General features: G+C 47.1%; 1 protein-coding gene across 1 annotated transcript in view; it reads left to right on the top strand.

Annotated features, from left to right (window-relative positions):
* PRSS55 (serine protease 55) overlaps positions 1-23,922 on the top strand; it is a 55,179-nt gene that overhangs the window by 22,394 nt on the left and 8,863 nt on the right. The window contains exons 6-7 of the mRNA XM_024746936.1: positions 21,060-21,249; positions 22,946-23,196. Coding sequence (XP_024602704.1) covers positions 21,060-21,249; positions 22,946-23,196 — 441 coding nt within the window. The remainder of the gene's footprint in view (positions 1-21,059; positions 21,250-22,945; positions 23,197-23,922) is intronic.

Raw genomic sequence — 23,922 nt, 5'->3', positions numbered from 1 at the left:
GTTGCCTCACAGTTTTCTGAAAACAAATTCATATCCTTTGTATGTCAGTCTGGCCACATAAACTATTCTGGTTCCTCTCAGTGGAAGGACCTGCTTGCTTTCTTGTCCTTGGATTTTTATCCTTTCTCACTTGATGAGTCATGGCTTTGGCCACTCAACAGTGACCCTCATTCAGTTATCCACAGGTACGAAAGGGCAGATGTTGAGGCCAAGCCACCTTATTACCCTAATCTTGTTTGGATCTATTAAAGGGAGGGAAGGAAAAGTGTGGTCTCTAAGTCCCAAGTCATAATCTCCCTACTTTCAACTCCACACGGGACAAGAAACCCCTGATCCTAAGTCTACCATAGACTTTCTTTCCTGAATAGCCCAGGAGATTAAAGCATTTGTAATGGGAAATGGAGCTCCCTGTGTTTGGGTCCCCGTTAAGCACTGAGTTGATGGTATTAAAGCCCGTTGTTAGCTAGATAATGTTGTGTACCATGAGAGAAAGTAGAAGAAGTTATTCAGGATGTCAGAGTGATGATGAAAGAGCTTAGGACTCATCTGACCAAATCTCCTTCTTCATAGATAGAGAATCCAAGGCCCAGAAACGGGAAGTGATTTCTCGAGGTTGGTTTTCCAACGCTGTCCTAAAGCCTTCTTGACCTCCTTGTCAAAGGCCATTGTTTCTTTTTAGTTCTCATGGAGAACTGAGTCCATGACTATCTTCCAGGGTCTAGCATAGGGGCTAACCTATAGTCGATGCTCCATAAATGCTTGTATAAGGATGGGCAGGGAGAAGGGAGAAGGAGGAGAAGAAGGTGTGGGTCCAAAGCTTAGTGACCTGATTTATCACAAGTAAACATGGTGGTAAGCAACATTTGAGACCCCAAGCCTAACCATAAGGGGTACTGCAGAACACGAGGCAGGGAACTTCTCTGGGCTCCTGAGATGATGTAGGCTTTCCCCTCCTTTTCTGTCTCTTCCTGGATCCACGGAAGAAATTGAGCCACAGACACAAACATACCAGGCCTCCGCCTGAAGCCATATCTTATGCCCCAACTGAAGATACCCACTAGGAAGATCCTCTGGTTTCCATAGATAGTACAGACCATAGGTGCCCCACTGTCTCCCTGAGAATGAGAAAAGGGAGAAGGAACAGTCTGGAGCAATCAACAGTACTTCTAACAAGAGGGCAGAGTAAGAGGGTCCTGGTGGCATGGGCTAGGGCCTTCCCTCCTCTGGGAACCCAGAACATGGTGGGGCGTGTGGAGGATGGGGCTGAAGCAGGGGCTGAGTACCCGGCAGTTGCCTTTGGTGCCCAGTTCTTTCCAGGCACAAAGCGTGTTCCTGGAGAGCTGGTCTACCCTCTGGCGGCATTCTCTCCTGTTAATCCGCACCACTCGGCTTCTCCGGGTACATGTCTAAGTTATCGTTTTGATCTGGCAAAGTGAGGGCGCTAGAGCGAAAATGAGCACTGCAGCAACCACTGAGGGTGACGGGCCCACAGGTGATGAGGGAGGAGGCCCTGGAGGGATGCAAACACTCAGCAAGTCACAGGCTCACAGAGTAGGAAGGCCTTAGAGGTGATGTGATGCAACGCCCGCTCAGTCTCCTCTCTAGCACCTCCAACCTCCAATAAGTGGTTCCTTCATTTCTGCTTATATTTCTGCTTCCTTTGGGGAAGCTCACTGCCTCTGGGAGCAGCCTACCAAACCCTCACCCCAGCCCCTGCCAGGTGAACCTGGAATGACCCTTCTCCTTGACCCTACCACCTCTTCACAGCCATGCTTTCTTTGTTCCTGTGCAGAGGTTCAGAAGAGCCCCGCTTCTGAATCAGCCTCTGCCAGGCCAATGGAGAAACCAGGAACACGGCACACCTATAAGTGCCATCCTGTAGGAACGAAACAACCTTGACCCTAGAGGAGCGTCTGGCCTTCTCCTCATCCCACTCCCGCATCCTTGTCTGGCCAGCCTGGTGCCTTGGGAAAGAAAGGATCAGAGTAATTGATGACTATGCTTGGGTGGGGAATCACTGTCTCAGAGTTATCTCAGGATGGTGATCTACACGAGCTTCATCCGATGGTAAACAGCTGGGGAGATGCGATTATAAAACAGCCCAGGAGGGAAGAATCCAAAGTTTCTTTCTACAGTGCTTCTGGGTACTAAAAAAAAATGACCATCCTTCTCATGTTCTGAGATTCTTTTGTGTTCCAGGTTTCTACTAAGGGCTTTACATGTGTAATCTCATTTAGTTTAATCCACATAAGTTATTTGAGGGCAGTATTCCTGTCATGCTACAGATGAGAAAAGCTGCAGGAGAAGAAGGTGAAGGAGCTAGGTCAGAATCACAAAGCTAGAGTAGTGAGGCCAAAATTCAGACCTGAGTCTTCCAAAGCATCATGCCATCTAGCCCAGGGAAACCTAAATGTGGGCTTTCTGTGGGTTCAAAAGGGAAGGCACATACCATATGTAGGCGGCCGTAGCCGGGGGTCTAAACTCAGGCAGAACTCTGAGCTAGTGAACAGCCAGCCCAGGGAGACTTCCCCATCGAAAGGCAGTGGGAATAGACTGTGAACTCCTTGACCGCAGGGGTCTTGACTGTCTTGTCAACCACCACATCGCCATCACTTAGAACAGCACACGGTAGCCTGGATGTGTACGATGAATGAATACGATACATTGTCTACACAGATGGCAGGCAGGGGAAGAGAAACTTTGTACTGATTTTCCAATACTGGGTGCATAGTCGCAACTAGCAGCCAGCCTTTGGATATGGTTAACCTCAGAGGAGAGAGTAGGTGTAGAGCAGATACTTTTCAGTACAAAGCCAATGGGAACGCACTTGGTGTAGAGCCCACGGCTTCACAAACCTTGTGCTACCCAGCCCAGACTATATGCTGAGGAGACCTGATGTAAATTAAGACAATGCGTCAGGAACTTACAGAGTTCTTGAGAAGCAATGTGCAGCCATCAGAACCCACCGCCGATGTATGATTGACCCTCCACAGAGGTGTCTCCGAGAGGTCTGGATACTCACTTGCCACGGGAACTCACCTTCCTGGACTTCAGACAGTTCATGAAGTTGTACCAGTGTTGAGTTTGAAAACTTGGGTCTGTAGCCACATGGAGCTTCATCTGAAAGGGAAAAGAAAGAGCCATTTGCACATGAGAAGCACTGAGAAATCCTTCTTATCCCGTATTCCCAGCATCTTCCCAGCTAAGACCGGTGATGGAGCTGAGTGAAGTGAGCTGGTGCAGGGGGGATAGACCTCAGACAACACCAGCCAAACACACCTCCTTTACTGTCTGTCCCTCACATTCAGGAAGAGCTGTGAGATCTGGGGAGGTCAGGGTGGAGATCCATCAGAAGCTATGAAAGTGTTGGTGGCAACAGAGAAGTGCCAAAGATGTGCAGGGTCCATTCAGGAAACAGGAACCACGCAGGACTGGAACAGGGAAAGCTTAATATCAAGAATTATAAACTACACCAGAGGAGTAACTACAAAGGGTCAAGAGGACTCCAAGAATATCTCAGGGTTAGGGAGGAAAGGAAGGACCAAACCTGGCAGGGGAGTCCCTCCGCAAGGTTGCGATTCACAACTCATTTTGCAGCCCAAGAGAAGGCAGACGTTTGCTAGTCCCTATTACTACCCATGCAGGAAACGCCCCTGCAGAGTACAGCTGGGCTAGAGCATCCTTCCTGGGTGCAGGTGGACTGATGGCTGGGGGGCAGGTGCGTGGAGGGAGCTGAGATATGCTATTTACTAACTGTTTTTGTAAAAAGCTATCTAGATATTAGGGATAGTAATTCTTTATCTGAAAAAATATTGTAATTACTTTACCCAATTTGTCAATTTCTTTTGTTTTGACATTCAGGAAATTAAAATGTGTTGCTTTTCCTTTATAAAATTTCCCTTAGGTGCTTAGAAAGTCATTCCCTTTGCTAAAAAAATTATTAGAGGAGCTTCTCTTGAAGGAATCTGCTCAAGTCATCTGTCATGGTTGCCTTTGACATAGCGTAAGAACATCAGTGATCTCTGGAGTCCCTCCTTAGCCAAATCAGCTGTATCCTTTGCTCTAATCCTTCTCGTCCAACACTTCATAGGAAGAGTTTACCCAGTGGCCTTCTTCGGTTGATTCAGGGTGGATATTTCTTATCTCATCCCTTGCCCCTGGTTTTCATATTGTCTCTGAATTTTGGAATCCAGACTTGAAATATTACTCAGCCATAAAAAAGAACAAAATAATGCCACTTGCAGCAACATGGGTGGACCTAGAGATTGTCATACTGAGTGAAGTAAGTCAGACACAGAGAGACAAATATCATATGATATTGCTTATATGTGGACTCTAAAAAAAGAGGGTGTAAATGAACTTATTTACAAAACAGAAGTAGCGTCACGGATGTAGAAAACAAACTTATGGTTACCAGGGTAAGAGGGGGAGGGATACATTGGGAGATTGGGATTGACATATACACACTAGTGTATATAAAAGAGATAACTAATAAGAACCTGCTGTGTAGCACAGGGAACTCTACTCAATACTCTGTAATGGCCTCTATGGGAAGAGAATCTAAAAAAATAAAAGAGTGGATAGATGTATATGTATAACTGATTCACTTTGCTGTACAGGAGAAACTAACACAACATTGTAAATCAACTAGACTCCAATAAAATTTTTTTTAAACTGCAAAAATAAATAAATTAAATTCAATACATAAATCAGTTTGAAGGGTCCCTTTCTCTCACCTTTGCCCTTGACCTCCTTCTCTCCTCCCCACCGTCTCCCCCACCCCCTCAGACTCTCTCACATTCTCAGGTGAGCACACACGTACGGATACACACCCGTCACATGCTCCAAAGGTCGTTTTGGGTGTATACACGGCAGTATTTCAGCACAGCTCTTCCAGATACCCCAGGCTTGTTTCAGGTTGGCTTCTTACGTTGACACTCAGTGGTAGGCATCCTTCTATATACTCTGGCTGCCTCACATACAGCATCTGAGACAAATGTTTGTTCTTATCTTCAGAGATTTAAAGTAAATCAGAATTCAGTGCTTGAATCCTTCATCCAGACTTTATTTCAATCCTCTGAGTTTGTTGCCACCACGTTTAAGAACATGTCAGGTAACTGGTTGCAATGGCTGAATTAGTGTATTTTGCCTAAATCACTAATGAGAGCTCTACAACTAGGAGCATGTGAACAAATGATCAACATTCGCTTCCTGTCTATTGCTGACAAAATGTTTAAAATGAAATGAAAAGAGTTGGCTGAGTACACTGAGCTTATGACAATAAATTAGGAGATATTTATTTTAGGAGATGTCACTTTCCAGAAACTGGCAGTCATTTTTTTTTTTTTTTTCTGTTCCTCCGCTGTCAGAAAATTGTACTTCAAGTCCGTTGTTCTGAACATTTCTCTTTTCCCTCAGTTCATCCCCGGGTGAATGCGGGGATACAGGGAACATAAATTAACTCTGACCCATCATGCCCACAGATCTTCTCTGCCCCGCCTGGAGCTGTCACTTCTTCCACACAGTCCCTGCCACCCCGACATTCCCCCGTACCCAGACTCTTGACCCCGGGCAGATTCGGTCCTGGCCACCATCTTCTCCTGTCTTGGCTTCAGTTCAGCATCTCTTTTTAGGACCTTGGCGATGGTCTTCTTAATATCATCCTGGGCTCTGGTACCTCACCGTCTTCTTGCTCCAACTTGTACCCTGCACGCGGCTGTCTCAGTTCTCTTTCCAGCACCTCAACACCCTGGGATGGCCCCTCCCAATGACCCTAAACAGAGCAAAGTCCCAATCCTCGGCATGACACGTAGACCCTCGGTGATCTGGCGTGATCCACATAAGTTTCTGGCCTCACTTCTCGCTACTCCGCAATGCCTTGGCTGTGCTGTGAGTCAGCCTTAATTATTTTCACATCTGGGGCCACAATGACCTTCTTCTTTGCCTTCCTGCCTTTGCAGTTCTTTTCTCTTTGCCTTAGATACATCCTTTATCCACCTGGGAAACTACGTAGCCTTCAGCAGTTATTTTCTGCTCTGTGGTTCCAAAGCACCTTGAAAATGCTTCAGTAGGGCACTCACCACATTGTGTTAATTACCTGTTGACATGTCTCCCCGACTGGACTATAAATATGCGGTGGATACAAGCCATATCTTGCCATCTTTGCATTGCTAATATTTAGCACAGTCTTTGAACGTGTTCAGAATTCAATAGATGTTTGCTGAATAAATGATTGAACAAAAACGCTCTACATTTCCTAAATGTTTTGAGCACTTTATAATTTCAGCTTATACAACCTTTCGGAGGAATTCTGTACAAGGGTTCACTACCCATGATTTTGGTTAGTGTTTTCTGTTATCTATCTCAATCTTAGCTTTTTAGATCTTCAAGTTGTGCTCTGGACATCTGGTTTAGGGAATCGAATCAGAAAGTCTTAGTTTGGTAGCCGTGAACCTTGGAAACATCCTGTACTCTCTCTCTTGAACTGGTTAAACCTGGAGTAGTGGTGAAGATCTATCAACTATTCATTCATTCCTTCACTTAAGAAATATTTACTGAAAAGCAACTAGATATATGTATGACCTTAGTAGCAAATTTGGGCTTCAAACCCAGGTCTACTCATTCCTAGTTCAATGCTAGTCCTTCCACATAGACTATCCATCAAATCTAGCCCAGCCTCTTCTTCAAGGAGCCGACAGACCTGGTCATTACAACAGTAACAGCTAACACTTTCTCTGGACTAGACACTGTTCTACGTTCTTTATATTATACATATTAACTCCTTTAATTCTCACTCGTGAGTCGGGTTCTATATATTATTATCTTCATTTCACAGAAGAAGTAACAGGCACAGAGAGGTAAAGTAACTTTCTCACAGCCACACAGCTGGTAAGTGCTAGAACCAGGAATTGAAGCCAGGCATTCTAGAATCACTGAAAATTGGCCTTCAGTACACAGTTCTGGCCACTGTAGCACTTGGGATTCTTGTTTCAGGGTTGCTTCTCAGGACACAGCCCTTTGTACTGAAAGATGCAACCTCTCTATTCTAACATACACTTTATATATCTTCCTTACACTAGACTCCATGAGAACTCATTGTTACTTTTCTGCCTTACGAGCATAAAATCCTAGGAGCCTTTGCCATCAAGGATTTCCATTGGCTGTGCATTGTTCATGCTGCATCAGCCTGAAACCCACCCCCAACTGTTTTCAGGCCCTGGAATGCATCTCTCTTCCACTTCCCTTATGCAAATGCTCATTTATCATAGCTCCACCACCATTCTGCTGGATCACTAGGCCTCTTTGTTAATATATTTAGCTATTTTCAATAAAACTCAGTAGTTTCAAATAAAGTTGGGTTTGTGGTTTGAGTTTTAAGATGTAATACTCCTGTTGCTTTGTTGGAACTGTAAAATAATTTGGAGGAAAGATGGCTTATAAATACGTTCATGCATACTCACGCACACAATACACTCATGCAGCAAACTGAGGATATTCAGACTATGGCCTTATAATTTTATCAGAATGAAAGAAGACGCTGAGAAATAATATACACAGCCTATTCTAGAGTTCCTCCCAGTGCAGAATACTGTAAACAAAGTGAAAAAAAATCCATAGAATCCCACTGCTATCCACAGATCAGAGGGCCAGAGCCTGTGGCCCAGGCAGGAGAAGGGAAGGACAGGGAGTTGCTTCTTTGGAGCTACTTGACCTCTCCTGGAACAGTCTGGAGATGACAACCAACCATGTGATACTTCCTTCACCCACCTTTGACATGGCTTTTTTTTTTTTTGGCCTCGCCGTGTGGCATGTGGGTTCTTAGTTCCCCGACCAGGGATCGAACCCAAGCCTCCTGCAGTGGAAGCGTGGAGTCTTAACCACTGGACCACCAGGGAAGTCCCTGGCATGTCTTCTTAATGGTCAGAGGCAAGTAAACTTCACAGCAGATACTAGAGCTATCTTTGCTGAGAAAAAATACATTCCAACTCAGGAAGTAAGAAAGGCGTTGAGTTCCAAGATTACCACAAAGAGGAAAGAACTTCCTGAAATCCAGGGATACCCCTACACATGAAAAGATTTTATTCGAGCTGTTGGAACTTCACCCCCTGCCCTGGCCCCCTTCAGAGGGAAAGCATCCAATAAAATATCTCCAGATCTAGACTAGTCGTGATCCCAAGTCCCTCACCACTCTCCTCAGGCAGACTGAACAGATATTATAAATTATCAATATCCAGCCCTCTGGGTAAAGAGAAAACATTATGAAAAGGCTTATATAAAAAGGGAAAGGCAGCAATGAGTTTCTATCTATACAGTATAAGGTGGAAGGCAGGTCTGCTGCAACTGGCCGCAAGTTAAAAGCAAACCAGCAAAAATATATAAACACCATGTAAAAGGGCTTCCCTGGTGGTGCAGTGGTTAAGAATCTGCCTGCCAATGCAGGGGACACGGGTTCCAGCCCTGGTCTGGGAGGATCCCACATGCCGCCAAGCAGCTGGGTCCGTGCGCCACAACTACTGAGCCTGCGCTCTGGAGTCCGCGAGCCACAACTACTGAAGCCCGCGTGCCTGGAGCCCATGCTCCACAACAAGAGAAGCCACCGCAGTGAGAGGCCCACGCACCGCAGGGAAGAGTGGCCCCCGCTCGCTGTAGCTGGAGAAATCCTGTGCACAGCAACAAAGACCCAACGCATCCATAAATAAATAAATAAATTTTTTAAAACCATGCAAAAATATTACAAAAAGAGAGAAACAGAATGTACAAAATACACATGAATAATATATTTGTTTAGCTATTACCAGGAAGGAAGAAACAGGTTAGAGGTATATCATGCAAGGACATTAAAGAAAACGTGGAACACTATGAAATAAGAGAAAAGGACGAAGTAAAAAGGAACTAGCAGAGACAAAGAAAAAATAAAGACACATAATAGCATTGAAAAATTAAAACCAGTTAGATGGACTAGGAAATTTGGACCAACTTTCTTGCTGAGGATAAATAAAAGTGTTAAAATATCCCTTGCTTGAAAGCACTAGACAGTAAAGTTAGTGAAGAGTTATGGGCCAGCATTTAGGAAGAGAAACAAATTTGTGGGCACAATTTGTGGAGAATCATCTGACAAGCTGGGCGGTACTTCTGACAGCCTTGCAGAGTGAGGAGGGGAGCCCCAGGACTCATCAATGGCGAGGGACCTCATGAATTCGTGGCTTTAGTTAGGAGTTTAATGGTCTGCACCCTAAAAATAAGGGTGCATCAGAAGTAAACCAGGCTGCAAGTAAGTGTATATGTGGAATAATAACCACAAATTTCATCCCTCAAGAGCTGCTATAACATACTAGGCAATAATACATGGTGCAGAAGCTTCACGTACATGACACATGACAATTTGAGTATCATGGATGTGAGGGACAGAGGTGAAGAGGAGAACGTTTTTGGAGTGTATTTTTAACTGTTAACATAATTACATGGAAAATAAGTAACAGAGGTAATCTTTGTCAACTTCCCCAACACACACACACACACACACACACACACACACACACACACACGCACACAAAACTGGAGAGAGAAAGGGAAAAGAAATGTGGAGGAGATGCCACAAATAGTGTGATGTTGGATTCAAACTTCAATGTATCAGTAATAAATTAAATTGAATCGAATTAAACATTTTAAAAACAAAACTATATTCTTTGCCTTTTGTTATTGTTTTTGGCTTGAAATCTATTTTTTTCTGATATGAGTACCCTCACTTTCCTTTTGTTTCCACTTGCATGAAATATCCTTTTCTGTCTCTTCGCTTTCAGCCTTTGAGCCGAAATGAGTCTCCTATAGGCGGCACATAGTTGGATCTCGGTTTTTTTTCATTCATCCCACTACTCTGTGATTTTTGATTGGTGAATTCAATCCATTTATATTTGGAGTGTTTATTGATATGTAAGGACTGACTCCTGTCATTGTTTGCCTTCTGGTTATTTTGTGTCTTCATTCTTTTTCCCTCGTTTCTATCTACCTTTGTAAAGTGGTAGTTTTCCATGGTGATTTGCTCAGTCTCCCCTTTCTTTATGCTTTGGGATTCTACTTTTGGGACTTCTGCTTTGTGGTTACCGTGTGGCTTACATAAAACATCTCTCAGATAAAACAGTCCTTCTTATGCTGAGAGCTCCTAATCTTCATTTGCCTATAAAGTTTCCACTCTTTTACTCCTTGACTTTTATATTTTTGATGTCACAATTTACCTTTTTTTGTCCTGTGAATCCGTTGAGAAATGTTAGTACCTATAGTTATGTTTAATGCTCTTCTCCTTTAGCCTGTATGCTATAAGTGGTTAACAGCCATTCTAATATAGAGTTAGAGTTTTCTAATTCAGACTGTTTTTCACCTTAGCTAGAGTATTGTGTACTTCCGTTTACTTTTATGTCACTAGGTAGCATCTTTTTATTTCAGTACGAAGAACTTTTAGCCTTTCTTGCAAGGTGGGTCTAATGGTGGTGAACTCCCTTAGCTTTTGTTTTTCTGGGAAAACCTTTATTTCGCCTTCATATCTAAAGGATAACTGTGGCAGATAAAGTATTCTTTGCTAGCATATTTTATCTTACGACACTTTGACTATGTCACTTCACTCTCTCCTGGCCTGTAGAGTTTCTTCTGAGAAATCCACTGATAACCTAATGGGGGTTCTTTACAGTTACTTTCTTTAAAGAAAAAAAAAAAGGTTAATCTTGAACTCTACCTTATGTTGTATACAAAATTTGAAACCAAACGAATTGTAAATCTAAATGTAAAAGATGAAAATAAAACTTTTTGGAAATAACATACGATAATATCAACTTGGGACGGGGAAATGTAAATTTAAGCAAAATCATAAACATTTAGGAATAATAACAGCTAACAAATTTTTGGTATTTACAGTGTCTGGCACTGTTCTCTGAGCTTTGTGCATATTTAACCCTCACAGTAACCCTAATATGGCCATTTTACAGATGGGGAAACTGAAATGCAGAGATATTTAGAAACTCCTTCTAAGGTCCCATAGCAAGTACTTGGAGGAAAAGTAATTAGCAAGCAGACAGTCTAATTTCAGAGCTTACACTCTGCTACAGGTCTGACTGTGTTTATAATTTTGGAATGAAGAGGTCCTTCTAAGACATCAAATAAAAGCCAAGAAACATAAGTAAAAATATTACTGAACTTCTAACATAAATTTAAGATTTGTTTAGTCCAAAACAGAATTGGAAGAGTATTAAAGAATTAGGAGAAAAGATTTTGTAGCACACGTAAGAGACAAAGGGCTAATACCGTTAAAATCAAAAAGGTTCTGCCAATCGACTTACGATACCCACTCAAATAGAAATGATGGGAAAACTATACGAACAGGTCATTCTCAAAAGGATAACTAGAAAATGTTACTTATTTATAAGGCTGGGAGTTAGGGTAAAGGGTAGCCTTGTGGGCAGATACATTTCAGAAATACCGGATTAAATAAAATTAAACCACTTTCTCACTGTGAGATTTCTCGGAACCTTTAACATGTGGATATCCACCGTGACTCCAAGGAAAAGTACTGAAAGGAGCATTTCCAAATTTTGTCTAATCTCAGAGCTTTTTTGCTATGCAGTTTCTAACAGAGCGCGCTTTGGAAACTGCTGTGTGAACTCGTTTGCTCCCCACAATAGCCCTTTAAACTTTTCCCAGTTCATGAGATTACATAATCTAATAAGGTGCTCTAAATTAATAAGGCCCTTATTCTACCACAACTCTGCTGCTTCTCGCAGAGTACTGAGCCCAGAAATATCCTTAATGTGTTTACAAGGAGGGCAGTGGAGACTGGAGAAGCAAAAGCACTTGCTATTTGTTGCTCCAAGTCCCCTGTTCTTGCAGAGCTCTGGGTCCAGACACTGGGGGATCATCTTAACTGGCATGTTCACTGAGCCCAAGACATCTTCTTCGTTTAATCAACTCTACTCTCCTCATTTCCTGAGCCATTTGCTCTGACTTAGCACCCCCTTGGGCCTCTAAATCAACTCTATAGAAGCCAGGTAAGAGGCTGCAGGCTTCTCCCCATCCTCCACTCTGGCTGAGACTGGCACAGACCTGGAGCTTCCTGGGCACGTCCCCTGAGTGCCGTGAGCAGTGGAATTAGAAGCGGCAGCATTTTCTTTTCATTCCAGTCCAGAATTTCCCAGCCTGGGCCTCTGGCCAAAGCTGACAAAATGCCAGCTGCAGCTGCTTCCGTGGGGGCATCGCAAATGCATGGCAGAGCTGGTCCTGGGTGATAGCACAGTAAGCCCCGGGTTAGAGAGGAAGCAGGGGACACAGGGCAGCCTGGCTCAGCGGCGTCCGCACAGCCCGACCCTCCCCTGTCTAAACTGTCTCTGCAGTGGAGACTAAAGGGACACCATATCAGGCACCCTTGTCTGTACCCACCCCTCCCAGCATAACTCTGAACCTCTTGGAGAGCCCTGTGTTCTAGTGGCTGCTTGGGCGTTAAAGAGCTTTGGGTCTTTTGGTGAGTTTTCCTATTCTCTGGAACCAGATCTCAAAGCCTGCGATGACTTGTTAGGTCAACCTCCAGCCCCTCTCTCCTCCCCCAGACGTCAGGGGGTGGGGTTGAAAGTTCCAACCCTCTCATCACGGGTTGGTTCCCCTGGCAACCAGCCCCCATCCTTGGGGCTTTCCAAAAGTCACCTCGTGAACACAAACTCAGGTGGGGTCGAAAGGGGCTTGTTATGAACAACAAAAGGCACGCCTTTCACCTTTATCACTTCCGTGGTGAGCGCTGGGCGGCGGGGATGCGTGGGCACGCCGTTGTACCAGGCGTCTGCCTCCCTGAGTGACTTGCCCTGGTTTGTAAGATAGAGTCAGATTTCCACGGTCGCTGTTCCGCAAACGGCTGTAAATGGAGAAACGATGAAGTTCCGGGTGGGCCGTGAAGGTAATGAGCTTCCGTCTTGTCTCACTCTGGCTTTTAAACTCCACTGAGTGGTGGTGATTTGTCCTGCCCAGATGGAAAAGCCCCAGGGACACCCTCGGATTATCCTTAGATAATAGACCTACAGTCACTTGAGTCCCAAACCAGGTTTCAATTAACATCCAAGCCCTCATCACCCTCCAGGGGGCGCTGAATCTGACTCTAAATCAAACCTCCTCCAGGCCTGGGTCGGGTTAGGGCCTGGGTCTTCTCTCACCTCTGGCTCTGCTCACCCCCCCACCCCTGCTCAAGCTGCTCTTTTGATCCTGCCAGGGTTCAAAGTCAGGGGAAGGTGTGTAACAGGGAAGAGAGAAATCGGACTACATGTTGGATGTTTCTTTTACTTTCACCTTTGCTTTCCACTGCTTTTGTTCACTAAAAGGATACTGTCTATACATAACGGCCAGCCTCAGGGAACCCTGCCCCTCTGCCTGAATGTTAAACCAAAGTGCCTTTGTTCAGGGAAACACCCGGACCCTGTCCACCTGTGGATGGCTGCAAGAAAGAAGAAGTTAACACATCCCCAGGCTTCCCTGGTGGCGCAGTGGTTAAGAATCCGCTTGCCAGCAAAGGAAATCATAAACAAGACGAAAAGACAACCCTCAGAATGGGAGAAAATATTTTCAAATGAAGCGACTGACAAAGGATTAATCTCCAGAATTTACAAGCAGCTCATGCAGCTCAATATCAAAAAAACAAAGAACCCAATCCAAAAATGGGTGGAAGACCTAAATAGACATTTCTCCAAAGAAGATATACAGATGGCCAACAAACACATGAAAGGATGCTCAACATCACTAATCATTAGAGAAATGCAAATCAAAACTACAATGAGGTATCACCTCACATCAGTCAGAATGGCCATCATCAAAAAATCTACAAACAATAAATGCTGGAGAGGGTGTGGAGAAAAGGGAACCCTCTTGCACTGCTGGTGGGAATGTAAATTGATACAGCCACTATGGAGAACAGTATGGAGGTTCCTCAAAAAACTAAAAATAGAGCTACCATATGACCCAGCAATCCCACTACTGGGCATATACCCTGAGAAAACCATATGTCAAAAAGAGTCATGTACCAAAATGTTCATTGCAGCTCTGTTTACAATAGCCAGGACATGGAAGCAACCTAAGTGTCCATCATCGGATGAATGGATAAAGAAGATGTGGCACATATATACAATGGAATATTACTCAGCCATTAAAGAAATGAAATTGAATTATTTGTAGTGAGGTGGATGGCCTAGAGTCTGTCATACAGAGTGAAGTAAGTCAGAAAAACAAATACCCTATGCTAACACATATATATGGAATCTAAAAAAAACAAAATGGTTATGAAGAACCTAGGGGCAGGGCAGGAATAAAGACGCAGATGTAGAGAATGGACCTGAGGACGCAGGGAGGGGGAAGCGTAAGCTGGGATGAAGTGAGTGGCATGGACTTATATATACTACCAAATGTAAAATAGATAGCTAGTGGGAAGCAGCCGCATAGCACAGGGAGATCAGCTCAGTGCTTTGTGACCACCTAGAGTGGTGGGATAGGGAGGGTGGGAGGGAGACAAAAGAGGGAAGAGATATGAGGCTATATGTATAGCTGATTCACTTTGTTATAAAGCAGAAACTAACACACGATTGTAAAGCAATTATACTCCAATAAAGATGTTTAAAAAAAGAATCCGCCTGCCAATGCAGGGGACACGGGTTCAAGCCCTGGTCCGGGAAGATCCCACATGCCACGGAGCAACTAAGCCCATGCACCACAACTACTGAACCTGCACTCTAGAGCCCGCGAGAGCCACAGCTGCTGAAGACCGTGCACCTAGAGCTCGTGCTCCGCAACAAGAGAAGCCACGGCAATGAGAGGCCCACGCACCGCAACGAAGAGTAGCGCCCACTCGTCATAACTAGAGAACGCCCACGCACAGCCAAAGAATAAAATAAACAAATAAATAAATATTTTTTAATTAAAAAAATTAACACATCCCCTCCCCGAGGCTGGCCATTCCAGGGAATATTTGCAAAACTTATGGACTTTTTACCTTACTTCCTCATCTCCTCCCCCTCTCTGTGCTGTAAAAGAACTGGTATCCAAACCCTGATAAGACAGTTTTTCGGACACTAGTCTGCCATCTTCTCGGTCCGCCAACTTTCGGAATAAAGTCATCTTCCTTGCCTCGACACCTCGTCTCCAATTTATTGGCCATTCGTGCAGTGAGTAGAGCGAGCTTGGACTCCGTAACAGGTGCAGGGAAAGGGGAGCTAGCCCAGACATCAGCTTTCTGCCCTCGGGGCCTGGGAGGCATTTCCAGCGGACTCTTTGCGCGGTGTTTTCAGGGGCTCTGCCTGCTGGCCCCTGTCTCCTGCACTCCCCAGGCCTGTCGGCACACATCCCCAGCCTCTTTCTTCCTAGGCCTCTCTGCCCCCTGCAGGACGCCCCATGGGGGGGATCCTCAGGACCCCCCGCAGCACTCTGTCCCCTGTGCAGCCCAAATGCACAAACTCTGGGGGTTCAGGGCAGCCTCTCCACAGCAGCACCCTTCCCAGAACCTAAGCAGATGGCTGGCCATTCTCTTGCCTCCAGATTTCCTAGGTTGAGTCAGACTCCAGTCCCCAGCTTCCCAGGGATCCCAGGAAGCCCTCTACCTTTGGCCTGAGTGACATTTCTCCAGGTGCTCCAGAAGGATCTGTCCTGGTATAATCTGGAAGCAGCTGTTAAAGTGCTGAGACCTGGCTCCCTGCCTTCCCCCATCCACTGGATCAGAGTCTGAAGGGTGAAGTCTGGAAATCAACACTGGGGTCGCCAGCTAAAATACAGGATGCCAGGTACACTTGAATTTCAGGTAAACAATGAAATTTTTCTTAGTATAAGAATGTCTCAAATATTGCGTGGGGTACCTGTGTACTAAAAATATTTGTTCTTTTTTGTTTGTTTGTTTGTTTTGCGTTACGCGGGCCTCTCACTGTTGTGGCCTCTCCCATTGCGGAGCACAGGCTCCGGACGCGCAGGCTCAGCGGCCATGGCTCACGGGCCCAGCCGCTCCACGGCATGTGGGATCTTCCCGGACCGGGGCACGAGCCCGTGTCCCCTGCATCGGCAGGCGGACTCTCAACCACTGCACCACCAGGGAAGCCCAAAATATTGGTTCTTTATCTGAAATTCAAAATCAGTTGGGCAACCTGTATTTTTATTTGCTAAATCTGGCAACCTGAATCTGTACCAAACAAGCTCCCTGGGCTGCACACCAAAGTTAGAGCTCTGCCGGCCAGGACTGTGGAAAATAAGGTCACCTCGATAAAGACACCCTGGGAAACTCTGGAGCGTCAGGCAGGCAGTGTCCCTGTGCAACCTATGTCACCATGTACCTGCTTTCCTCTTTGGATTTCTGTAGATTCCTTACATTCCTAAAGTTTCTCTCCATACTCGGGCCATGTTTGCCCAATTCTAGGGGGAGCCATTCCCATTGGAGTCTACAGGAATGGCGGCCTCTGGGGCTGTGCACGGTGGCTCTGGCCCCGCTGGTCAGTCCCTCCACCAGATCAGACATGGTGTGATCCACTGTTATTGTGAAGACGCTTGGACCAAAAATGTGGGGCAGCGAATGAGTGCTTTGCGATAGACAGGGCTCACGTCATGTCAATAGGAAGGACACAGACCCAGAAGGAACGCATCTTCCTAGAGATGAGCTGTGATTCTGTCCAGATACTTTCATAGAAAATGGGCAGCAGTTTAGGGTGGATGTGCCCGTCAATCATCCTCTATTCTCCCAATCAGACATGGGGCCCAGGCTTCCCCTCCCCTCCACACCCCACCCCCAGAAGCCGAGCAAAGAAAGCCACCAGTGGGGCTTCCCTGGTGGCGCAATGGTTGAGAGTCCGCCTGCTGATGCAGGGAACACGTGTTCGTGCCCCAGTCTGGGAAGAACCCACATGCCACGGAGCGGCTGGGCCCGTGAGCCATGGCCGCTGAGCCTGCGCGTCCGGAGCCTGTGCTCCGCAACAGGAGAGGCCACAACAGTGAGAGGCCCGCGTACCGCAAAAAAAAAAAAAAAAAAAGAAAAAGAAAGCTGCCAGCATTCAGGGTGTGGGTAACATGTCCAAGGGAGGGAGAGCGCTGAGTCCAAAGGAAGAGCAGAGGGAAAACTCAGAGCTTCCTGGGGCAAGACCGGGGCCAGGTGATGCAGTGTGCTTTGGGACATTCCCCTATGCCAGTAAAGAAAGGCTTAGGCCTTGATCAAGGCCAAGGCCCACGAGGTATTATTCAGAACAGGTGAGGAAAGCTGCACACCAGGCTTCAGCCCACCACTCAGGGTGAACACCTGGATGCTGCTTTCTCCCGATCTCGGAGGAAGAGTCAGTCACACGTCCTGGAATTTCCCCTCCCAGAAGGTAGCTGCAGCCACAGCCTTGGCGTAGTAGAGAGGGCCCACCACCCAAATCATATGGTCTTGTCTTGAGCTTCACAACAACTTTACTGTGAGCATTATTTTTCCTTTTCTGCAGAGGAGAAAACCGAGGACGTGAGGCTGGGCAGAGTAGACGAAGCAAGTTGAGAAAATGCCCAGGGGTCACTTTGGGAGCTGAGTTAGCACATGAATCACTTCCAACCATTGGGCCTGGCCAGTGGCCGGGAAGGCGTTACTAAGGATGCTTGGGTAGAGTCCACCCAAGTCTGTGCACTAAAAGTGTCCAGAAACAAAACCCCAATTTAAGGTCCAAATCCCATGGCTCAGCCGCTGACATAAGGGGAAGACTTGGGCTGGGCACTTCCATCTCTGAGTCTGATCTTTCCATCTTTAGAAATGGACAGGGGCCTATCTGGAGATTTGGGGGCCACATGGAATAAACCCATAAAGGGTGGGAGCAGGGATTGTTGCCTGCTGGGCTGAGTATGGGGGGAGGCCAGGGCCTCTGAACCCAGCCTTCGGGTCCACGCCTGCGGCCCGGATCGGAGGCCTGAGCAGAGAACCTGGCACCTGGCCCGACGGCCGTTCAGGCTGCGCAGGCCTCCGGGCCTCCTGGACCACCTCCCCGTTCCCGAGGATCCCAGCCGGCAGCCCCTCGCGCAGGCCTTCTGCGCATATTCACGGGGAACCCCTGACAGAACAGGCCCTGTGGAAGAGGAGGCATCTGAGCCTTAAGAAGCACGGGGTGTGAGGGGGCCACAGCAAGTTGCCCACTGAGGACTCGTGAAGGGCAGGCCGTGCCCAGGTCAGGAAGGGAAGCTCAGCCAAGGAGGCGTCCAGGATGAGGCCCATCTCAGGAACAGAGCGGCCAGAAGAGAAGCCTGCATGACAGTCTGCGTTCTCAGACCCGCCAGCCCATTGTGACATCACCGGCAGGGCTGGCTGTAAGGGGGAGGCCCCGTCAGAGTCATTCCCCTCTGCCCCGGCTTCCGTCACCTCCCAGGCCAGCAGTCATGCCCAGGGCCATGCTCCTGTGGTCCCTTTTGCTGCACATGCTCCAGGCCAGGGACGCACATCTGGGTAAGTGGACGCCTGCCCGGGCCCGAGCGGCTCTCCAGGCGGGGCTGGGTGCGACCCTGGCCCTGCTCTCTCCCTCCCACCCCGCCAGGGCTAAGCCTGAGGGGCCGAGGGACAGAGGCCTGGACGATCCCACAAATCAGCTAATGGGCCACTAAGAGGCCGGTTCACGGGAACAGTGGCTTCCTGTTCCCCCTACACCCCTCCTGGAAACCACTTCCCTTGCCCCTTCTCCTGCCCCAGCCCTAAGTTCAGCCTGCCTGACCTTAAGTTTTGGGTTTGAAACCCGAGACTTTATCATTGAATGAATAGTGGAGCGCTGAGAAGCGCGGGCCCAGAATGAGCTGAGCATTGGTCCCGGAACTCAGGTGCTGAGCAGATGCCCAGGACGCCCACGTGCATGACAGGTGGGGTGGAGGTGGGCCGGGGGTGCCTGCTGTGCTCCACGGGCAGCTCCTCGCAGCTCCTGGTAGGTTGTTTCTCTCTCTGGGGGGGCAGGGGGGGCAGGTGGCTGAAGTGGAAAGGAAGCTGTTATGGGTCAGGTACTTTCCCCCGTTAGATGCCCACACTACCCCAGTGGGCTCTCCACTCTTAGCCCCACATGTGGATAAGGAGCTCCGAGCCTCAGGGAGGTTTAGGATTGGTCCAGAGCCTCGCAGCAGGGAAATGGGAGAGCCGGGAGTGGCCCCAGTGTGACTCCAGGGCCCGCATTTCCCTCCCTGCCCTTGGCCTCACGGAAAGAACACAGCCCACGTTCCCAGCTTCCCTCATTCCGGCCCGGGGTTGGCTGCACGGAGTGAATGGGGGCTGGTGCGTGGTGTGGGCAGAGAATCGGCAAAGCTGGCCTCTCTGCAAGCAGGTCCAAGTGCCCCCGATGGCTCGCATCTCTGCTTACCGTTTTGGCACTGCCTCCGTCACTGCTTAGGGCTTTGTGTTCCAGCGTTAGTCTATATGTCTGCACGGTTCCACGCTGGTGATGTAGGTTGTTCTCAAGACCAAGGAAAGGGGGCCCTTGGTGCAAGGTGACATGAGAAATTCTGGCAGCTAACGTGGCTTGAGGGTTTACTCTGTGTTGGGCACTTCAACACCCGTTATCTGTTCTGTACATCTTTGCATCTGTTCTGTAGCGTAAGTATTATCTTCTGCCTATTTGGGGAATAAAGAAAGGGATGATAAACAAGAATAAGTCGTTTACCCTAAATCATTCATCAGATAAGCAACAGAGCCAGGATTCAGACTCAGGCTTTGGGACTCCAGAGCATATAATGGTGCCCAGACACATGGTAAGACTATATGTGTTTGGTAAATAAAGGAGGAAGTGCAGACCCAAAAGTCCTGGAAAGAGCCTCTATATGTTACTGACAGCTGAAGGCTATTGACACATATTGATACATTTTCACTCCATTTTTTTTTTAACTAAAAATAACCACCACTGGGTTCCTCCAACACATACTACAAAGTCCTCAAAACCTCTGTTGAATGGGTATTTGGAAAAGTAGCCTCTAGAAAGAGAGGGGAGGGGGTCTTGGGCTCTGTAGAATCAAGCTCATTCTTTGTTCCAGAACAAAACCACATTCAAGTCAGAAAATACTAACAGTGTCTCCTCCTCCTCCGGGTGAGGGGTTGGATCTGGACTCGCTCCAGAAGGCAGGTTTCTCTTCCAAACAGGCAGCTGCAGCCTTTGTTCTCAGCCTTCCAGGAAACAGAGCTGCTCTGCCTGGAACAGAATGTTCTAACCTAGAATAGCTTGGGGCTTCCTGTAGGTTCAGGCCCTCTCTAGGTCACCCTTCTGGTTTCCTGTATGTATTAGTTTCCTCTTGCTGCTGTAACAAACTACCACAAACTTAGTGGCTTAAACAACACAAACTTCTTATCTTACAGTTCTGTAGGACAGAACTCCCACATGGGTCTCCCTGGGCTAAGATCAGGGTGTCAGCAGGACTGCGTTCCTATTGGAAGCTCTAGGGAAGAGTCTGTTAACTTGCCTTTTCCAGCTTCTAGAGATCATCCATATACCTTGGCTTGTGGCCCCTTCCTCCGTCTTCAAAGCCAGCAATATTGCATCTCTCAGTGCCATTCTTCTGCAGTCACATCTCTCTTCTTCTGCTTCCCTCTACCACTTTTAAGGACCCATGTGATTACATTGGGTCCACTCAGATTATCCAGGACAATCTCCCCATTTTAAGGTCAGCTGATTAGCAACCTTAATTCCATCTGCAATGTCCCCTTTGCCTTATAAGGTAACATATTCACGAATTCCAGGGCATGCTCCATTAGGACGTGGACATTTTTTGGCAACAGAGGCATTATTCTGCCAGTCACTCCAGGTTGGCCCTGGCCAAGTATTTTCCTCTGATTTTTCTCAGATGAGGGCAGAAACAAGCTCGGCAAAGTGACTTACCTGTCTGGAAAGGAGACAGAGCCAACACTTCCAAACACGTTCCAACAGATGTGAAGCATCTGTTGGCTTACTCGTGTTTCTAAGGGTGCTTTACTGGGCCAGCCTCAGTTTCCCCATCTCTAGAATGGGTACAATGATAGCTACTTATGTGTCTTCTATGGATATTGACTAAGTGTTGCATTGTTTCCCTTCCTTTCTCTTCCATTCTACCAGAATGCGGTGAAAGACCCGTTTTTGAGAGAGGAGCTCAGTATTCCAGAATCATAGGAGGGATGGAGGCTGAGGTGGGTGAGTTTCCATGGCAGGTGAGTATTCAAGCAAGAAATGAACATTTCTGTGGTGGCGCCATCATCAGCGAGTGGTGGATTGTCTCGGCAGCTCACTGCTTTCACTCTGAGATCTCGTAAGTACCGAGTCCATCCCCTTGCTTCTGACAATGTGCTCCCCTCCCTGGGGAAGCCCCACACGCCCTAGGGAGGAAGAGGCTGTGAACCCAAGGCCGGATCCACTGTGCCTTCTTTGTTGTCACCCAGAACCAGTAACTGCGGCTTCCCTGAGGTCACAAACTGTCCTCTCCAGGGACATCTGTCTTGGTGGAGCCAAAGGGCTTGGTCTGTCTCCCTCTGCCAGGACATTCAAGTCTTTCTAGGAGGAAATCCTCCTAATTCTGGAGGTCTGGGTTCCTGGGCCATCCGACAACCTACTTCCCTCCTCCTTATAGAGTTTTCTCTGCACTCCAGGAGACTGGTGGAAAACAGAGCGTTTACTGATTCCTCATCATGGGCCAGCGACCTGCTAAGAAACTCCTTGCATTAACTTATTTAATCATACAAACAACCCTGAGGCGGGTAGAATGAGTAATCCCCTTTTAACTCATTCCAACTTACAGAAACCCTGAGGCAGGTAAAATGAACATCCTTATTTTATAGAGAAGGAAACTGAGGTCCAATAAGGTTAGCTGACTCACCCAAGGTACACACCTTAGTAGACAGAAACAGGATTCAAATCCGGTTCCAGCACTTGCGCTTTTCCGCTCCACCACCTCGAGAAAGCTTGAAGATACACAGAAAGAAGAACTTTAAAGGGTTCATCAAAAACTTCGGGAAAGTTTCACCCTGGGGTAACCAAGGAAACTTGTTGCATTTACTCCCATGGGATACTTAAGGACTGACTGTTGGAAAGTTCCTGGCCATTCTGCCTGGAGGGAAATTCCTGAATTATTACTGAAGATTCTTTCTGCTTCATCAATGGCAGGTCTGGATTAAACTCTGTTCCTGATTCTTGCATAGGTCTTCAGGTGCATATGTGCAAGAGTTTATCCCTAGGAGAGAAGGTATAGAATCATAGGACTTGTGCATCTTCCAGTTTATTAGAAAATCCAAATGATTTTCCAAAGTGGTTGCACCCATTTAAATTTCCGCCAGCGGTGTGTAAGTGTTAAAATCATCACCAATATTTGCTACTTTTTCAGAATTTTTAATTTTTGCTTTTCTGGTGAAAAGCATGAAATACTATTACAATTGTAGTCTTAATTTGCATTTTTCTTCCTACTGCTAAGTTGATATTTGCAAGTTTATTGGTATATTTTCTCTTTTGTAAAGTCTGTTTGAGCTTTGACAATTTTTTTTTAATTTGTAGACTCTCTTTATACGTTCTGAATGTTAAACTTTAGTCAGTTGTGTATGTTGCAAACAAAAAAATTCTGTTCCTCAGTCTCTAAATTGCTGGTAGACAAATTGATGTGCTAATCCCTTCCTATCTGAGGGCTAGTTTGATCTGTGCCAAGTGGTCTTTTATGGGCTCTTTGGGGGCCCAAAGCTAAGTCCTTTCTTTGCCCTGTGAGGCAGGAGTATCTCATTCACATCTCTGGGATGATTCCGGAGCAGCCATGGAGCCTATGGTCGGCCACAGTGGCTGTTTCACCCTCCTTCTCTACCTTTTTCAAATGCTCACATCTTCTGAGCAACAGCCCCAGTAGGACAAATGCAAAAGGCCCCTACAGCTATGTGGGATATAGGGTTCTCAGACACAGCAGATTCTGTGCACCTTGTGACTTTCCTTCCCCTCCTATTTCTCCGTCTCTGGTTCTCCGCCACCAGGCCAACAGAACTGAGAGTCGTGCTGGGAACGAATAGCTTAAGCAGCCCATCGCTGGAAATAAAGGGGGTCACAAGCATAATTCTGCACAAGGACTTTCAAAGTCTCAACATGGACAATGATATCTCCCTGCTACTGTTGGACACGCCCATCACATTCAGCGAGCTGAAAGAACCCATCTGCATGCCCACAGAGCCCGGCCTCTCCAGGTGGCACAAATGCTGGGTGGCAGGATGGGGGCAGACCCAAACTGGTAAGTAACGGCTCAGCATCTCTTGGGAGCGCCTTGGGGAAGAGCCACATCACGGGCGTCTGAGGATGGGCCAGTAAACCTAAAGGAGAGGGGAGAGGATGAAAGGGGAGAGGGCTGAGGAAGGAGGGAGGAGAGGAGCTTGCATTGGAGCAAATCCCTGAGCACGAGGAACGCACAGAGGCCTGATCTCAGCCTCTTCTAAGTGCGAAGGAAACATCCCCCAAGGCCCTGAGCTGAGATGCCAGATGTGGGCCATCCCTGGGTGTGGTCCTGTCCCGCCATCACATGGCAGTCTCGTTTGTTTCATTGACTATAAACCCTCCAGTTGGCCAGGGGCTCTCTGCTCTGCTCTCTCACATCTCCGTGATTCACGCATTGATGTTTCCCACCTGGTTCCTACAGGCATTCAAGACGCCTGCCCTGGCCTAGACTTTAGATGGTCCTGGAGTGTTGCCCAGCCATTCTTAGAAATGAATCTGTTGCTGTTACTTGTTGTTACATTGTTACTTGGCCAAAATAAGAGGAACCTGACCAGGGTAATAAAGGGATAATGAAAGCCCTGCTGGACTGTTCCCAAAGAAAACTCAACAAAATTGGTAGGGGAGGGACGGGTATAGCACAGCGCTAGCTCAGGCCTGAACAAGACTCCAGGTCCTTAGGGATGCTTTGCAGTGACCTGGGGTCTAAGAGATGGTAGGTATTTCAGGAGTTTGGTAACTAGAGGGC

The sequence above is a fragment of the Neophocaena asiaeorientalis genome, unplaced genomic scaffold (assembly GCF_003031525.2).
Source record: "Neophocaena asiaeorientalis asiaeorientalis breed wild unplaced genomic scaffold, Neophocaena_asiaeorientalis_V1.1 scaffold633, whole genome shotgun sequence".
Classification (NCBI taxonomy): Eukaryota; Metazoa; Chordata; class Mammalia; order Artiodactyla; family Phocoenidae; genus Neophocaena; species Neophocaena asiaeorientalis.
Note: the sequence above shows the minus strand (reverse complement) of the source record. Positions and strands in the feature narration are given on the sequence as shown.